At 39.1% G+C, this 19,847-nt stretch overlaps 1 protein-coding gene and 1 long non-coding RNA gene across 2 annotated transcripts; both read right to left on the bottom strand.

The window, feature by feature from the left end:
* Positions 1-348: 348 nt before the first annotated feature.
* LOC309508180 (uncharacterized protein) lies at positions 349-19,618 on the bottom strand (the record flags this gene model as incomplete). Its single annotated transcript, XM_082182704.1, has 5 exons — positions 349-654; positions 4,672-4,827; positions 18,010-18,045; positions 19,413-19,561; positions 19,615-19,618. The coding sequence occupies 5 exons, from the start codon at positions 19,616-19,618 to the stop codon at positions 349-351; spliced, it is 651 nt and encodes a 216-aa protein (XP_082038830.1).
* LOC309508677 lies at positions 8,889-9,767 on the bottom strand. Its single transcript, XR_014209667.1, has 2 exons — positions 9,717-9,767; positions 8,889-9,166 (listed from the first exon to the last, which is right to left on the bottom strand). It is a non-coding gene; the product is annotated as an uncharacterized lncRNA (long non-coding RNA).
* Positions 19,619-19,847: the final 229 nt, after the last annotated feature.

Genomic DNA, 19,847 nt, shown 5'->3' with positions numbered 1-19,847 from the left:
CTAACTCAAACCCTCTACATTCAACAATGTAAGGCCAGTAAGCTGATCTTGAGATCATGAACTTTGGGGAAAATTTTTTGGTTCCTGTGCTCCAGCTCCAGGAAGATCTTCTGGAAAAGCCTACATTTCAGTTTCTTTGGGTAGCTTATCAAAATAAAATTACAATAAATTCACATTGTGCAAAATATTTTCCATGAGTCATGCGTTTCTCGCTTCTTCACAGTCCTTCAAATGCTCATTAACAGACTTACAAAACATGGTCCCTATATGAAAATGCAATAGTAGTTACTATTGAGAGTGCATTAGGAGAACCTGAGAAATTGAACTGTAAAACTTTAACAGAGGGACCTAACTCAAACCCTCTAATTTCAACAATGTCTGTATCGCTTTTAGGCCAGTAAGCTGATCTTGAGATCGTGGATTTTGGAGGATAAGTTTCTTTGGATAGCTTAGTTCCAAGGCATAAATAAGGCCCATAAGGTAGGAGCAAGCATGTGCTACACTGGGAATGCAAAAAAGGACCTCTGCTCCCTCGATGGCTATTCCAGCTTGCTTCTCGAGACCTCCATCCCTGGCTTTGCTGACCACAAAGATGTTGAGTACAAATGAAGTGATGGCCTCTTGGATGGCTGCAGCATCGTCGTCATCACAAACCTGTGAAATAAACCAGAGAATTGAACCTACTTTTTTGTTTGCTAATGTGAAGAATGCATTTAGCTCTTTGCTCTCCCTCTGAACAAAAATCTGGGTGGGATTTACGTGGTAGCTGCGGTAGTTTTGATCTATACAGTTATGTAAAATTTGTGCCCAAAAAGTCAGTCGAAGAATTGAAAAGAGGGTGGGATTACGTGGTTGCTGTGGTAGTTTTGAGCGGTGTTGTGATTTAAGCCAATTTTTTTTCCCACATGGATTTGCCTACATTTATAAACAATAACAATCTTGTGTGAATTGAAAAATATTTATGTGGAGAGAGTCATGAGTGTATGTATATATATATAAAAATATGATCCGATACCTAATAGGGGTGGAACGGTACATGTATTCGTATTGAACCGAAACGGTACGTGTGTCACAGTTCGGTGCATGGATTTACACGGAGAATACACGGTATAAAAATAAATAAAACTCGAGTTCACATTAATTAATGTAATGCAGAACTACTGTTAGATACGCGCATAGACATATGTGCGGGTTCTTTAGGGACACCTAATCCACCTCTGAACGCGCGTCTTATTTCGCTTCAAACACTCGCTTTACGCGCGTCCTCTATTCGCTTTGGTTCGCTCCGTTTTTTTGTGTTTTTTTTCATACAGGACATCATTAAAACTGCAAAGTGTTTAGCCTACTTATATTTGTGTAAAACACAACATTGTGCTTTTGTCAAACTGTAAACTCTTGTCAAAATGTACCCTACAACTGTCACTCAACCAAAATCTCTCACACACACGCTGTTTAAAAGCAAAAATTATCTCATCTTTTGGACATTCATCATATTGCATTGGTTTTCATTTCTTGTCCTAAAACAGACTAATCTGTTTACTTTTAAGTTACACATTCTACATTGATTAAAAAAGAAAATCAAATGTGTTTTTAATGGTAGTTTTATTTTATACAGAAATAAATTATTTATAATTCAGATGAGAATAAAGTTAAAGTTAATTAAAATTTTAAGGAAACAAATATATTGATCTGAAATAGCTAATTAATTTTAAATTCATTCAGGTACAATTACCAAACATATCTCAGTCTTTTGAATAAAGGGTGGCAGTCTTTCATTATCAACTGTTGTTGTGGACTATATACTGGAGAAGTATTTGTTCTCCATTTGAGTGAGATGTTTTTATGTGGCTAATTGAGCAAAGTGCTTCCATATATTTTATTAGTATTAGTATTAGTTCAAGAACAAAATAAAATATCGGATTGATATCGGTATCGGCAAATAGCCAAAGCTGCAGCATCGGTATCGGAAGTGAAAAAGTGGTATTGGGACATCCCATATTATATATATATATGAGTGTGTATATTATATACATATATGTATATAAGTGCAGTGTAAAACTTTCTATATAAATCAAGAAATACATTTGAAAACCTTTAAGTATACATACATACGCAGAAATATAATTTCTTTACCCGGTAGTCCTTGATTAATTCCTCTGTCTTTTCACCAAGGTAGAGAATGAGGCCTCTGATCACAGTTTCTCTTCTGGACTCAATGCTGTTGTCCTACAAATATATGAAATATGGGATTATATTAAAGGGTTAGTTCACCCAAAAATGAAAATTCTGTGAGTAATTACTCGCCCTTATGTTGTTCCAACCCCATAAGACTTTCGTTCATCTTAGGAACACAAATTAAGATATTTTTGATGAAATCTGAGAGCTCATCATGACCACTTTCAAGGCCCAGAAAGTTAGTAAAGACATTGGTAAAATAGTCAAAGTGACTACAGTGGCTCAACGACGAGAATGCTTTTTGTGCGCAAAAAATAAACAAAAATAACGACCTTATTCAGCTATTTATTTTCTTCTGTGTGGGCCTCCGAGTGAGTTCATGAGAGCGTCACGACGCATGCGCGAGAACTGAGAAGATGCTGAAGATGATGACCTCATAGCCAGAAGCGCTTCACTGTCTGTTAAAGGAGAACTCCGGTCAATTTTAACATTGAGCTAATTTTTTTGTAAATTTGGAGTGCTGTCAATACAGAGAACAACAACAAAAATCGGTGTTGCCTACACCATGTTATCCTCTTTTTAAAATTTGCACTCTGTTGACTTCAATGGGGCATAATTTAAACCCTGTTTTCGGTTGAAGTCCAAAGTAGTCGATTGTCGAGTTCACACGCGTGATCATAGGTAACTAAACATATGCGCGTGAACTCGACAATCGACTACTTTGGACTTCAACCGAAAACAGGGTGTAAATACAGGTATGAGCGCTGGCCGAATTAACTTCCTTTTTCTTCATATCTTTCACATCTACTGCAGTCAGATTCACCCGTGTTAACTCTGAAGGAATCATTCACATTGGCTGGGCACTTGTAATGACACATCAAGGATGTTAAGAGGCTAAAAGCAGGTTTAAAATATGCCCCATTGAAGTCAACAGAGTGCAAATTTTAAAAAGAGGATAACACGGTGTAGGCAACACCGATTTTTGTCGTTGTTCTCTGTATTGACAGCACTCCAAATTTACAAAAAAATTAGCTCAATGTTAAAATTGACCGGAGTTCTCCTTTAACAAGCAGAGGAAGATGCGCACTGTACATAAAACTGTCTTTGTAAACATGTCCGCAGATTTCGAACACTTTAGAACCATTTTAAACACTACACCGAGACCTAAAACATAATCAATGTCGAATTCAAATAGCTTACATACACAGTTATGTCCCCTGCTTGTAAACAGACAGTGAAGCGCTTCCGGCTATGTCAGGACGTCATCTGCGTTCTCGCGCATGCGTCGTGGGGCTCTCATGAACTCACGTCAGAGGGCCACACGGAAGAAAATAAATAGTTGAATAAAGTCGTTATTTTTGTGTGGTTTTTTTTCACGCAAAAAGTATTCTCGTCGCTTCAAAAAGTTAAGGTTGAGCCACTGTAGTCACTTGGACTATTTTAACGATGTCTTTACTAACTTTCTGGGCCTTGATAGATGCAATTACCAATCAGCCTACGGAGGAGTGAGACAGCTCTCAGATTTCATCAAAAAATATCTTAATTTGTGTTCTGAAGATGAACGAATGTCTTACAGGTATGGAACGACATGAGGGCGAGTAATTGCTGACAGAATTTAAATTTCTGGATGAACTGGCCCTTTTAAGTTAAAATTCTGTCAATTACTCATCCTCATATTGTTCTAAACCCGTAAGATTACACAAATTAAGATATTTCTGATGAAATCTAAGAGCTGTCTCACCCCTTCATAGACAGCAACGTCATAACCACTTTCAAGGCCCAGAAAGGAAGTATCGTTAAAATAGTTCATGTGACTACAGTGGCTCAACCTTAATGTGATGAAGCAACGAGAACTTTTTTTTGTGTGCAAAAAAAACACAAAAAGAACGACTTTATTTAACAATTTCGTCTCTACTGTGTCAGTCTCCTACGCTGTTTATGTAGTAAACACAGAGTTGCGCTTCAACACCGGCTTACTACTGGCCGACACTGTTCACGCAAGCACAATGATGCATGCATGTGATGCTGACGCAGGAGCTGGCCAACCAGAGGCCAATACTGAGCCGGCGTTTTGAAGTAGAACACGGAAAGGCAACGCTATGTTTACTACGTGAACAGCATCGGAGACTGACATGGAAGAGATTAAATAGTTGAATAATGTCATTATTTTTGTGTGCACAAAAAGTATTCTCGCCGCTTCATGGCATTAAGGTTGAGCCACTGAAGTCACATGGACTATTTTAACAATGTTTTTACCGCCTTTCTGGACCTTAAAAGTTGCAATGACGTTGCGGTTTATGGAGGGTCAGAAAGTTCTCAGATTTTATAAAAAATATCTTAATTTGTGTTCCGAAAATGAAAGAAGGTCTTACGGTTTTGGAACGAAATGAGGGTAAGAAATTAATGACAGAAATTCAATTTTTGTGTGACCCTTTAAGTACAGATATCGGAATGCTACAACATTAAAGTAACTGCTACAATTTTAAAAGTACATGCCTCATTCATGATTTCAAGGGTCTCATCAAGTTTCTTCCCAACAGCTCCTCCCTTCCTCCTGTAGAGTCTCAACAATTTAGGCGTGTATTCGTCCAACTTCCCAAAGAATGTGGACTGTAGTGGCTTCAGTGTGATCCTCCGGAATTCCTCCTCGATCTGAGAAAGAGACCAAGAGAGATGGAGAGACATCATGAGATACTGAAAGAAAAGAATTAGAGACACAGGGAAGAGAAACAGAATACCAACTAGAAAAAGTAACCCTAGAAATACACTAAGAACGACATTTAGGTGGCCCGATGTCTGGAAAGGGATGCTGCACCGGATGAGAGTTAATTTAAGTGCATGGTTTCAGTTTAGTTAAGTTAGCAGCTTAGTTTCAGCAAATTCCACACTACTCCCACCTTGTTGGACAAAGTACCTGGTATTACAAAGGCAATTAGATAAGTATTAAAATGTTCTACATACCTGGGAAAACTCAAACAGGGCAGGCCATCGAGCATTTAAGTCAATAACAAGTGGTTTCTGGATAACATCTTTACGACGCAGTGAGAACGTTTTTGCCATCTTCTTGTGGCAGGTCTAATGAAATATATCCTGCCTGCAGGTGGCTGATTAATTAATTTGAGCTCGTCCTATCAGTGAGCTGTAGTAGCGCATATAAATAAGTTGGTTAGAGTGTATGGTGCCATGAGGCACCGCCCCTTCCCGTGTCGTCATTCAGGGCGACATGCAAGCTTTCGCGGCTGGCATTCGGCTGAGGTTGTACTCTTGATGGTCAGAGTATGGTTGTTTATACTTCATGTCCGGAATGCTTAGTTATTGCCGACGCGCACGCTGTTCACCTGATAGATGGGATGAGCCCACATGCATGTTGTCTGCCTGACTGAGTTAGTCCCCAGAGATCGCACCTAAAAGATGTAGTACGGACCAACGGGTCGCATCTGCACCACCGATTAGTTTCTGTGCGGTTGACTGCGTGGGACTATTTCTGGAGGCGCTGTTGCTTTGCTGCTTCATGGCTTTGCTGCGTTACTCCTTTTGCGGTTGCTTTGCTCCGCTGTGGACAAAGGACTGAAAACACTGTCCTTTGTGTTTATTTTAGTGTGTGTGCCTCCATGTGAGCCCTTTTATTTGGGGGGGAAAATTTCCTTTTCATTTGTATTGGCTTTTATTTTGTATTTTGACTCAGAATTTTGTAATCTGTTTAACGTGAAACTGTGAATATTTCTACTCCAATTTCTGTCTCCTGGAGTGACAATTCTGAGTGTGTCTCAACAGTGACATTTCTGTTCCAGGAGCTGAGTGCACAAAGCAGGGGCGGATTGTTGGTGGTGGTCTCCCTCACGAGTGTGGTGTGCTGAGTGGTGTGAGTGTGTGTACTGGTGTGAGTGTATATGCACAGGCGTACGGAAAAGGTGACTTGTCGTGGAGGCCTTATGTGCCCTTATCCACTGCTCTGCCTCGGCTCCTGTCCTGCTGACTCAGGTCGCTCCATGTGTGCTCGTGGAACCACAAAATTGTCTACATTGAGTGCTGTTGATGTTTGTGCATTTTATATTGATTATTTATCTTTAATAAAACACATTTATATTTTTGTACCCACGTCTCCTGCCGCCTTACTGTGGACGAACCTGTGTTTCCTTAAATAACAAACTATATTTTATTGTCCCTGGCAAGATTCCAGGGTGGCGTAGTCGTTAGCAGAGATCATTTATGCTTAAAATCATTCCATCCCATCCTCGTGCCGCTACATTCTCATTAATGACACTGTTGTTGTCTCTCTTCTTGTACTCATAGAGAAGCTCCACTCTCTCCTTTTCAAGGGATGTATCAGTTTCGCCTTGAGGATGAGGCGGGAGATAGTTTACCTCAGATTTTTTTGCTTTTTTTAAGTTTTTTGCTGGAGTTTTATCTGCAGCTGACTTTCTCTTGAGACAGTTGACATTTAGCTCTGGTATTCCAAGATGTTTCACCTTTGCTCTGAAATTTCCAAGTTTGTACGTCAGGCTGTTGTGCCAACTATATAAACCATTGAAGGATACTGGGTCCCTCAAACATGGGTGTTTCATAACCAGGGCCTCAGCAACCTGCTCCCTTTGTGCACTTGATGGATAGGCGGTGTAGACAAAGATGCTCTCTGCTAGTTTGTCCAGAATGTTGGATTTTACTGCAGGATTGCAAAGTAAGGTTCCGTCATTTAGGTTAGCTTCATTTGCTGCTTGAAGAATGAGCTCCGTGTCAAAAGAGAAGGTAGGAATTACAAACTGAGCTGGCCAAGGCACAGAACGAAGGGAGGAGGTGCTACCTGGAGAAGACAGAATTGTGGTATCGCTGGATGCAGTGGAGCAGGAACCAACATCTTCCAATAACTCAGTGCAACTGCTATCGAAGCTATCCGGGACTCCTTGATCCTTAGAAGAATCTTGAAAAGTTACTGTGATAACTGGTTCAGCAAGGACCACCTTGATGGTGTCTTTGTCCTTTATTTCATTAGTTTCAAGGAGAGTAAAAAACTGACCATTAAAATCTTGGTCCTGGAACTGAAAACTAAAATCTTGGTGAATTGCAAATGTCTCTTGTACAATATGCTTCAATTCCTCTAGAGTCTGCGGTATTCCTGAAGGCAAGGAAAGCTTGCGAATTTCTTCTTCCAGTATAACTCGAAGTCGGGCAGACATGATGATTCTGTAGTTAAAAAAATAAATAAAAAGAGAGACATTGGTTAAGTTGAATTTAGGCATGCAATGAATCAAAAAGTTAAAAATTTTAATTTAGATATGGGTCACTTGTAAAGGAGGCCTCTGGGTGACATTTTTGGGTAGTTGTGAATTGTGAATTGAGGATTTAGAAACAAACGAAAACATAAATATATACTGTATATAAATACCTAATCTTGTATGGGTATATGACGCTTCAGGGTGACAAATCGCTTTTGCTCAACAGCGTAAGCTGCAAGGGGATAGGAGTCTGTCAATTCTAGTAGCTCGCAGACTGTCACTTGTCTTGTGGATTCCAATTCAAAAGCCCTAAGGTGCTCACTGTACCATGAATGTAGACACTTGACAGCAAATACAGGCTGGCCATGCACAATAAGGATCAGATTTAGCTCAACAAAATCCGGAAGCCCTCCAGTGGATCCATACGGCAAAATCATTCCCACTGAGTAAGTGGTGCCATGACAGGTCACTGTATTGGCAACCTGAATGTATATTTCTCCAGGAAACCTTTTTAGCACTGCTTCCTGTATGTTTTCCTTGAGGACATTGTAGCAACAATGGCACCATGGCATCTGCTTTTCACATCAAGGAATCATGTGATGGCAAACACATCGTCTTTTGTACTGGCTGGTTAATGATTCCCCCAGGGGGACATTTGGGTCACAAAGAGGACCCTGTTTTGACACTAAAACCCCCCATGCCTTTGAATCACGTGACATTCCACACACACACACACACACACACACACACACACACACACACACACACACACACGAAAGCCACTAAAGTGCAACGTCATGTAGAAATATGGCTCTTGAATGTATACCTTCCGATATGTATGTGTGTGATTAGCTTTGCCTTATAATAGAGGTGTGTTTTGCTAGAGTAAAATCTTTAATTCTGAAGATTCATTGAAAGAATATTCACTCCATAGTGTCTGGTAACCCGAACTCAGACCATAAAACTTTACGACCCAAGCCTCAAAGGCATTCCAGAACACACACACACACACACACACACACACACACACACACACACACACTCTGGAACTTTGGAAACAGATATTCTTCCACATAACAAGCCACTAAATGTTTGATACGTATTCCTGTGTTTCGCAAGTGTTGTCACTGGCCATAATGGAAACACTGACAATTTTAGTGTGTTTAATCCAAAGTTATTTGTGTGTAATGATGCATATGAACGTATCTCTGTGTTGCTATCTTTGTCACTATTCGTTTTTGGTGTTGTTTTAATCCCCGTCGCAAGACGAAGGAGATTTTTTTGATAAGGGACTGTGATAAACGTTATTGTTCCATGCGTTTTTAATTCCCCGAGCATAATACCATATTTTGCCCCCTCGTGATTCCACACGTGGGGTCGGGCTGCATTAACACACAGAATTCTTCCCGCCTCAGATAAAAAGACAATCTGATTCGCTGAGCCTCGGGAAGGGGGCGTAAACAGATGTCTGATAAAACGGCAGAAGCCCCCTCATATCGCTCTCTTCCTCTTCCGATCGCTCTCTTCTCCCTCAACTCTGATCCTGCTCCGGTCTCTCCCATCCCGGACCTCCTCCGTTCTCCACGTGCAGCGCCGTTCCAGCTGGACGGCCTTGGCCCTGTGGGACGCATGCCTCGCGTCATGTAGAAGCTGCCGTGCCTTTGCAACTAAGCTCCTCTGTGCCTTTCCCCTCGGGAAATGATCTGAACTTTCTCGGTAACGTTACATTCAGTGAACCTTTTCAAACTTCCCGCGGCATCGGGAAGACGCAGCAACGCCTCAGCATCAGCCGGACACGTGCATGCGCGCGTGTGGAACTTTCTCGGTAACGTTACATTCAGTGACACGCGCACGCGCCACGTGTGGAACTTTCTCGGTAACGTTACATTCAGTGAACCTTTTCAAACTTCCCGCGGCATCGGGAAGACGCAGCAACGCCTCAGCATCAGCCGGACAATTGAGTCTTTCAATGAAAAAGCTATGCTTCGCTTCAAAGCGCATGGTCCACATGGCTACAAGCGGTCCAAAAGCCTTGATTAGTTGTGGATAATGCTCAAGATAATGGTGCTTTGGCAGAACTCTTGCTTCTGGAAAAACCTGCAAGTATCTATGCCTGTGTTCAGATATCTTGGTGTCCAGGAATCGTATTGTGTCATCTGTGTGAAATGGAGAAACCACGAGCTCAACAATGTCTTTAAGATCCATTAAAAGATGCCATGCAGGTTCACTCTCTGGCACTTTGAAACCAATCATAAGGGGGAGCAGTCGCAATAAACTCCAATTTTCGTGAGCGTTTCCACCTATGCTTTTCCGGGTGGCAAAGTTCACGACCTACACGACCTTTCAGCACCACCTGAAAGAGCACATACTTTTGCAAGTATTTTGTCTCTGATCCCTCTAAAGCTAATTTCTGGTGTCTATTTTAAGGTCTGTGAATTAAGTTACCCTCTTTCCCTTCTCTCCATTTCTTTCTTTCTTTCTTTCTTTCTTTCTTTCTTTCTTTCTTTCTTTCTTTCTTTCTTTCATTCAATTTCATTCTAATCACGCCATGTTTTATGTTTTGTTTGGTTAAATGTGTTTGTTTTATTGTCTGCATTTTTACGTACGTTTATATGCGTAGCGTATGTAATCTCTAGTTTTGCATTTTATTAAAATTCATAAAATACTTTTAACTGCCTCTTTCCACCTTATAAGTCAATGAAGCTAAAAGATCTAAAGCTACAAGCTCGTTATTATAGAATACATTGAGTAATTCTTAATTCATAAACTCAGGAAGGGATACTCACGGCCAGAGCATCCTTCCGGGAGTTTGTAAATACCCCTTCTTAACTGTGATGATCTTACATTTATTCGCGGGACGAATCGAACGGTGATCAGACCAGTTACAGCACAAGGTAATCTCGATAATTAATAAAATAAATGTACATGCGACTTATGAATTATGACCATGAGTTATAATTATAAATATTGCCAAAATTCCCTATATTCTTGAGCTAATTCACATTTACCCCGAGTAAATATTGTTACAACATCCACAGGCAATGTGGACATATTTGAGACACTGAGGGCAGGTTTGAGTACATCTGTGCCATGCAGATGGTAAGCCAGCATGAATTGATGCTTAACAGCAAGAGACAGTAAAATGTTACGAAAACAGTTGGTATGTCGAACAACTCGCTTGAAAAAGCTATGCTTCGCTTCAAAGCGCATGGTCCACATGGCTACAAGCGGTCCAAAAGCCTTGATTAGTTGTGGATAATGCTCAAGATAATGGTGCTTTGGCAGAACTCTTGCTTCTGGAAAAACCTGCAAGTATCTATGCCTGTGTTCAGATATCTTGGTGTCCAGGAATCGTATTGTGTCATCTGTGTGAAATGGAGAAACCACGAGCTCAACAATGTCTTTAAGATCCATTAAAAGATGCCATGCAGGTTCACTCTCTGGCACTTTGAAACCAATCATAAGGGGGAGCAGTCGCAATAAACTCCAATTTTCGTGAGCGTTTCCACCTATGCTTTTCCGGGTGGCAAAGTTCAGCGGGATAGGCTGTGGGCTGTCAGATTTGTCAGTCCACTTGTAGGGGAACTGGCTGATTAGGCCATTCAGTTGAAATAACGTAAAGTATTTTTTCTTAATCAGAAGATCAAGGCACAAAGCCAACTCCAAAGGTACTATTCCCTCGAATAGGTCGTGGAGCAAGTCTGGGGGATACCCTGACAAAACATCAAAGTATTTTAATTTCTTAGTTAAGGGACATTGCCTTTTCACACCAAAGCAGTGAGTGAGAGTGGGACTTTCTAAAGCTGCTTGTACATGAAAAGAATGTTCCTGCTTCGTTCTTGCTTGGAAGGCCCCAGTCCTCACTTCTTTTACCTGAAACTCAGACAGCTTTCCCAAACAAAACCTGCAGACATGAGATCCAGAAAAGCTTTCCAAAAATCCACCGAGTGAATGGGCACCTAAATTGTCAGCTACTACACTAACTATTGTGCCTTTGATTTTCTTTCCAAACAAAGGAATAAAGAGTCCTTCTTCTTCCAATTGGACAATGTCTTTTAACAATGGCTCAAGCACTGCCTCATAACCATACTTCTTTACATCTACAGCCTTACAAAGCACAGCTAAATAAATTGACTTAAGTGTTGCACGAAACTGTAGTGGAACATTTGCCAATACCCAATACACTGCAGTAATCTTGTGCTTTTTTCGGGATGTTCCCAGAGGATTGCACACTTCAAAATCATCAATGTAGAGAAGGAGAGAAAGTGTTAGGTCTTCAGTAGATGAAAGTGCATTTTCTTTAAAATGTGTTCCATCAGTAAATGACTCGTACCGACACTCATGAGTAGCGTATGAAGAGTTGAAAGCTTTCTCCTGTATGTCTTTAACGCTTAATATCTGTGACAATAACTGAAGAATGGGAACATATTGTAAGGTTCGACCTTCCTTCTTGTCCAGAATGAATTCGACAGGCTCAACCACATGAAAATTCTTCTTAAAAAACTGCTGTCTTCTGTAAGATGTGGCAAGAGGACCATCAGCTCTTAAAGCTGTGCTAACAGAGTTGGACTCACTCAACTGTTTGACTAAATCTGAGATGACAGTGTCATCAAGCACACAGTCATGTTTCCTTAAACATGCGTTTACAGTCTTTTTTATACCAGGACCTGACAATGAAGAGGATATGAACTGGAGCTCTGCTACAACTTCATTAATGCACGTAATTTTAACAGAAGGTGGCCTAATTTCAGTTCAATTTCATCCTCTTTCAATTCTTCAGTTTCATACTCTCCTGAAAAGTCATCCTCTCCCAAACACTTGTATGCATCAGAACAATGTGCTTCTTCAACAATATTATCTGTAATATTTGACTGATCTATATGCTTATGTACAGCTTGTGCCCGAAAGTCACTCGAAGAATGTGATGCGTGTTGTCGGGATCTGTGTGAAGCAAAGGTTCCATACACATTTGTCTGGAAATCACAGTCTTTGAAGACACAGTGCACGGTTTCATTTTTCCTAAGATGAACTCCAAGATGTTGGAAGTAATCCTTCTCAGTGGAGAAAAAAGAAGTGCACAGTTCACAGTTAAAAAAAAGTACTTCTGGTGTTGATTTTTCCGTTGAATGTGTCCTTCTCAAATGTGATTTTAGGGCACTATAGGTTTTGAAGGAGCAAGGGCAATCAGCATGTAAACAGGGAAGAAATTCGTTGTGGTTGTGCCTTAATCTGTAGTGTCTCAAAAGTTAATTTGTTACAGGGGCAACAAAGGTACAAATCTTGCAAATCAATCCCATATAATCCAGATGCTTGATCTGAGTACATCCAGACCCTGAATGAGGAGCAAATTGGGTGGTCTCTCTGAGGGTGGTGGAACTCAGTTTCGAGATTCGTCATATACTGGTAGCGGTGAGGAGCACAGCTTCCATTTAGTTGTGTTAGCCTCTCTGTCTGCTTGTCTGTCCTCAAAAATGTAAAGAGAAAATATATATTTATTTAGCAGGTCAATCATTTGTAATCTTAAAGGGATGGTTGATTATGATTTCACTTTTTTAATTTTAGTTAGTGTGTAATGTTGCTGTTTGAGCATAAACAACATCTGCAAAGTTACGACATTCAAAGTTCAAAGCAAAGGGAGATATATTATTTTAGAGAAATCTATTTTTAAGGACTACAACAAATGGCTGGTAGAGACTACAACGGCTTCCACCCGGGTTGGTGACATCACTAACCCTAAAATTTACATAAATCCTGCCCCCAGGAACATGCAACCAGGAGCAGCAGCTCATTTACATTTAAAGGGACATACAAAAACTGAGCTTTTTTACTCACCCTCAAAAAGTGACAACTTTAACATGCTATAAAAAAATGTGTCTGTGCGGTATGTTGAGCAAAAACTTCACATTAGGGGTGTCGCAATATACCGGTGTTGACGATAATCGTGATATTCAAAGCATGAAATATCGACATTGTGTTAATTTAGAGTGTGACAATATACCGGTATTGGCGATAACCACAATGTTTAAAATGAATAGGACTCTTATGATAACATGACACGTAAATACTCCAGCGCCAGTACCTGGTTGACCTCTCAGGTGGCAGTATTGCACCCGCTGACAACTGTCAAATAAGAAGACGACGCAGCGCTCGTCCGCGCCCGCGCAGCTAGAGTGGAACACTCTGTCCACACCCGAAAAAAGTAAGCTCGCCAGTATTAAGAACAGAGTTCTTCGGCTTCAAAGAAAACAGCATCTTAAAGGTGGTCGCACACCGGACGAGAAGCGCAGCGCCACGTCTTTAAAATTCGAACACATTCTATATGAGTGTACACACACCGGCGGATGCGACGCCCAGCAACGGCTCAGGACCTTGTTCAAAATCCTGCCGCGACACAGAGCGTCATTTAGATCGTTTTATATTAACTTTACATTATATTTGTCTCAAATCATCGTAAATGATTTCACCCTGTGCTGCAATATACATTTAATTTTACATTAATTTACAGAAATCAGCTGCTTGAATGAAAATTGCTGATGTTATCGGATTTTCAGGTGATATTCTCAATTCATTCAGTTAACGGACACTCTGAGGTAAAGTGTTCAGATCACAGACTCAGCAACTATTATTTAATTGTACAGTGTAATCATCAGAGGTGGGAGTAAGTCACACATGTGCAAGTCACAAGTAAGTCTCAAGTCTTTACCTTCAAGTCTCAAGCAAGTCCGAGTCAATTTTGTGAAAAGCAAGTCAAGTCAAGTCAAGTCACTGCTTTATGTCAAGCAAGTCAAGTCAAGTCGTAGCTTGGGTCACAAGTCACTGGCAAGTCATACAAACGTTTGATGATTTCACTGAATTTATATATTAAAATAAGTTAAAACTACATAAGCTGTGGACTATGGTTTTATTTGCAACATTTTTTTTAAATATGCATTTCCACATACAGCTGAGTGGTTACTACAATAAAAAAATAAAAATAAAAAAACTACATAGCCTAAAATGTAAATGTAACTGAAATTAGGCCAACATTAAAGCATGAAAAATAAATATGCCTCAAACATTGCAAAAGACCATTAAAATGTATTAAACAATTCACAATTTAAGTATAATGGTTCCTATGCCACCAAATGGCATTCTTCAAACTGGCATCCCCTTTATGGAACATGAACACATCCCAACAAGTTAGATCTTTCCTTTTTAACAAAAGAATAACAAGAAAAAAAACAGTAATAATTGAATTGACACAAAACTTACACCTGTCAATCAGGTGGATTGACTATTGTACATTATTAATCTGTGTGAGTGAGTGATTTATTAATATTTTGAATGAATGTGTGTGCATGTGTATGTGTGAAAAGTGTATTGTTTGCATGTCCATGGTTGTGTTTGACTGTGTGTGTGTGTGTGTGTGTGTGTGTGTGTGTGTGTGTGTGTGTGTGTGTGTGTGTGTGTGTGTGTGTGTGTGTGTGTGTGTGTGTGAATGTGAGTGTGTGTGTGTGTGTGTGTGTGTGTGTGTGTGTGTGTGTGTGTGTGTGTGTGTGTGAGTGTGAGTGTGTGAGAGAGAGAGAGAGAGAGAGAGAGAGAGAGAGGTGATTTGATTGAGTGTGATTGATTCATTAATATTTGTGAGTGAATGTGTGTGCGTGTGTATGAGTGAAGAGTGTATTGTTTGTTTGCATGTGTGCATGGTTGTGCTTGCAAGTTTGAATTTTTGTTTTGTGTATTTGTGTATGCATGGTTCGGGTCGAAAGTCTGTATGTTTTTTTTTTCTTTGTGTGTCGGTGTCTTTTTTACAATCTTTTAGTGGTATTAACTAGCGATTTCTTTTTACTTACTCTATGCCCTATATACTAGCGTTATAAGCTAAACAGTTTTTAGAGATAAAACTCTTTACATTCGATTATCATGAAAACAAATCCCAGAGAACGGTAGACTGTACCAATGCATTATTAATTATTATTAAATTACAGTGACATTTATTTTATATTTCTTTTAACATTCAAGTCAACCCTGGGATAGCAGACTATATTGGTAGCATATAACTAGACAGTACAAAGGGATGCATGCAGGTAAGAAAAACTGGAATATGGCATATTTTAACATATTTTAACCCGATTTTCATTTTCAAGAAAATATTTTTTCTCTGTGCTTTTGTATGTAATGGATTATTCAGATCATAAAAAAAAAATCATTAATCCAAGGCACTCTAATATTATTAAAAATATATAGAAAGCCTTTATTTCATCATGGCTTTAATATTTTAAAATCAGGTGACAAGTACTTGCACAACTATGCGTTGTGGCTAATGAGCCTTTGTCAGGGTGTGTGACCAAAGCCCCTTTCACACAGAGATTCCGGAAAATACACGGATAACGGATAAAGTGACCCAAGATTTGACCCGGGTTCGTTTGATTTAGGTTCATTCACACTGCCAGTGATTTTCCGGAATCAGAGATTGCGTTCACACACAACCCCTAAAGACATGTAATGTCTTAGCAGCGTCTTAAGTTTGCTTATGAGCTGCGATCTCTCTCTCTCTCTCTCTCTCTCTCTCTCTCTCTCTCTCTCTCTCTCTCTCTCTCTCTCTCTCTCTCTCTCTCTCTCTCTCTCTCTCGTGCATTTTTTTTTTTCTCTCTGATTCGATCATAAACTTGCGCATTACGTACCGTTTCACAGCTGGCGAACGATCCCGCGCTTCAGCGTCATCACTACGACACTGCATTATTACGGCTTTTGTTCACACAGCGCGCGTTCCTGCTGCGTCACGTGATTGTTGCGGTGCGTTCAAATACAGATATTTATTTTTAAAAAGACAAGTTATTTCGAGTCATTTACCTCAAGTCCGAGTCAAGTCTCAAGTCATGAATATCAAGTCAAAGTCAAGTCAAGTCTTTTATTAATATTTGTCAAGCAAGTCTCAAGTCCTAAAATTTGCGACTTAAGTCTGACTCGAGTCCCCCATCTCTGGTAATCATAGCATAGTACAGACATTATCTCAATTCCATAATGTCCTTAAACAATGATATTGCTGGCCATAAACTGAGACGCGTGTGCGATACCTCGAGTTGTCGACGCGACGCGGCTATTATTTTACTAGTCATGGAATGGGAAACGTGACATTAACTGTTAACAGGGGGTTTCTGTGTTCATATATTAATAAAGGGTGATTATTAAAATTAAGAACCCCTTTTTCTTTACTCATCTTATTTTTGTATGTGTATTTGCACTTGATTTTTTTATTCAAATCTGCTATCTGCATGACTTTATTGGCGCCGGTGCAACAATAGGTTTAAGAGCTTTTCAGTTCTTCAGGAAACCTTCAGCAGTGTTTTGCTTCAGTTTGAAACCAGATAAACTTCACATGCTTGTCTTCCTTCACAAGAATTTGTCATAGATTGAGTACGCAAGAAGTAAAAAATGCATGTGCCTTGTCTATCAACTAGTATCCTTATGTTTGTTGGGTAAAAAAGAAAAACTATATAAACAAAGTAAAAATGTGAATTTTTACTTTGTAAAATTCAAATTAATTTCAAATTCAAATTCTATAGATATCGCGATATATCGATATCGTGAATTCTTTTAGCCACAATAACCGTGGTGTGAAAAATCTAACATTGTGACAGCCCTACTTCACATACTCTGAGGACATCAGAGATTTATTTTACATCTTGTAAAAAGGGATATTATACCACCCCTTTAACAATACTACAAATTAAGGAAAGATGGCAGCTATTTTTTGCCTGTTTACATACTGATTGCCCTTGTCCATCCTGGAATTCCCTCGAATCACATTTGTCAAAGAAACATTGAACTAACAAGTCACCACAAGTCATTTGTTTTGATTGTGAACTTTACAGAGAAGGATTACTTTCAACACCCATGACATCTTTAAACAAAACTGTGTGTGACTTTTACATTAATTTATGGTGCCTGTGCATCACACAGATCCCAGCATATTCTTAAGAGTAATTTTGGGGCACTAACTGAACATAAGTAGATTGGTCAAATATGACAATATTGAGGCATGTTGTTCTGAGCCATACAATTGTTCAGGGGAGTATGCAACTGAAGAATTAGAAGAAGAGAATCTAAAATTACGCCATCATTGATTAGGTGATCAGATGTTTTTCTGACAGCCTCATCATGTAAACATACTTATATTTTTTCCACAAGCATACAGATTGGTTGCATTCTCTTTTCATTCTTACAGCTTCATCAGGTAAGCATCTTGTTATTTTCTCCACAGGTAATCAGGTAAGTTTGATTTTATCACAGCCTCATCTGGTGTGATGTCAGATGTGTGACTTTAAAATGGTGGAAGTAAACTAATTAAGTATTTTTTAGCTAATGTATGTAACCATGGGATAAACAAAAACAGATTACAATGGCAATGGGAACTAATGCAATGGCAGACTTTGAGCAGCCAGCAACATATGGTGCATACACGTTAATAAGTCACTTTTTTTGCTACATTTTTTACAGGACTATACATTTATTCTGTGAAATGCAAAAAAAAACAAAAAAAAAACAACCTTTGCCAACTGAGTTATAACTTTACCCCCAGTTTCCTCACTACAATAAATGTATTATATAATTTAAATATAATTTATTGAAAGTTGCATACCTTTATCCAGTGTAGCCTACTTGTCAGGAGAATCACCTGGTAAGGACACAGTGTTATGGTTAGTAACTGACCAATGCAAGAAACCCAAATCATGGCAAATCATGTAACTATAACTATAATTAAAAATAGTTTCACATTTTCTTCTCTCCACAAACACTGCAGGTAGTTGACCTGCCGATCAGACAGCTAATTGTCTTCAGTTTCATATGAAATGTTTCATGTTTGTTTTTCCTCGGAGCTCAGATGACAAAGTGTACAGGGAACCGCGTCATGCAGAAGGCAGGATTATGGTCACGTAAGATGATTGACAGCTGTAAACCTCTAATGAGCGCTCTAACCATAGAACGTAAAAACTACCGTCCTAACTAACGCAAACCACGAAGAGAAACAGACAGAGCGCGCTAATGGGCGCTCTTTCAGGTCTTCAGATCGCATAATTCATGTAGTATGCATTATGTATGTCGAAATAGTTTGAAAACTAAATCGATATTTCTACAAATGCGCGCACGTTTGGACGAGTCCTAACGGACGCTGTCAATTGCATCTATTTGAACACAAATAAATTGATTATTTGCACTTGCATTTGACATAAACTAAGAAATGAATGTCACTACAACCTAGTTTTATCATAAATAGTGTCCAAATATCCAAGCTGGAGTCCGATCAAGTAAATGTTTTAACGTGCAGTGAATATTAAACAATAATCTTTCTACGTAAACTAAAGAGGTTAAATAAAATGCATCTTACTCTATAACAAACGGGTCGACCTCAGTAGGGATCCTTTCCATAATGTTGTCAGACACTTTAGAATAATAATCTGAGCATGTCAGTGGCAAATAAGCAGGTTTTGTGGATGTAAATTAAAGATACGCAATTGCCCATTAACGTAGCTAGGCCTACCACTTAATTGTTTCGCCTCTGCAGACTGCAGCGGTCTTGCATAAAGCAGCTAGCCTAATGGACAGATTTAAAAGATTGTTGTTCCCATCAGTCACTTAAACACAAAAACATATATTTTTTAAAGAATAAAATAAGACCCTGATAAAAAAAAAAAAAAAAAAAAAAACACGTTATACATGGATGTTCGAAAAATCCACATGCTTACACTAACTTACATGCCTTATTTTATTGCTGCATTCTAATGTAAGCTTCAAATGACACTACAACAAACTATTTTATCGCCACTTGCAAAGTTTCAATTAGGCCTACCGTTACAAGTTAAAGCAATAGCCACCTAACTTACCAGCGTAACCACATGGTAGGCCTAATGCTAATTAGAAAATCCACATACAACAATCTTCAAATTACATTTAAAGCCTCGTTTTTGTACAGCAATTCGAAAACTGTAAAGAATGTACCAACCCAAGTAACGTTAACTGTTAATTTGATAGCTTTATTCTTACCTTAAGTTCAGTCCGCGTGTTCGTCTTCGTCTTCGTCTTCGTTTGGAATGCAAGGGGTTTCCAGACCAACGAAACAGGGAGTGTTTTTTTTTGTTGTTTTTTTTGTACCGAGTAAATAAAACAAGGTATTGTTTGTTGTGCGTGTGTACCTAAAAAGCTTGGCTGGGATTACTTAGATTAATTTTGTAAAGGAAAAAAATACACATTGTCTTGTGTTTTGAACAAATGCAGATTAATTCAAAACTAGATATATTAATGTAAAGATACAAACTTAACATTTTATTGTTGATATCACGTATTTTAATTACTTAACATTTACATCCACTCAGATTTATTTTTTTCAGTGTATTTTGGAGCGTGATCGCGTTTGAATGTATCATATTTTGGAGCGCGATCGCGTTTGAATGTATCATATTTTGGAGCGCGCTGTGGGTT

This window comes from Leuciscus leuciscus (assembly GCF_965113295.1).
Source record: "Leuciscus leuciscus genome assembly, chromosome: 10".
In the NCBI taxonomy this organism is placed as follows: Eukaryota; Metazoa; Chordata; class Actinopteri; order Cypriniformes; family Leuciscidae; genus Leuciscus; species Leuciscus leuciscus.
This window is presented reverse-complemented; position numbering and strand designations above follow the sequence as displayed.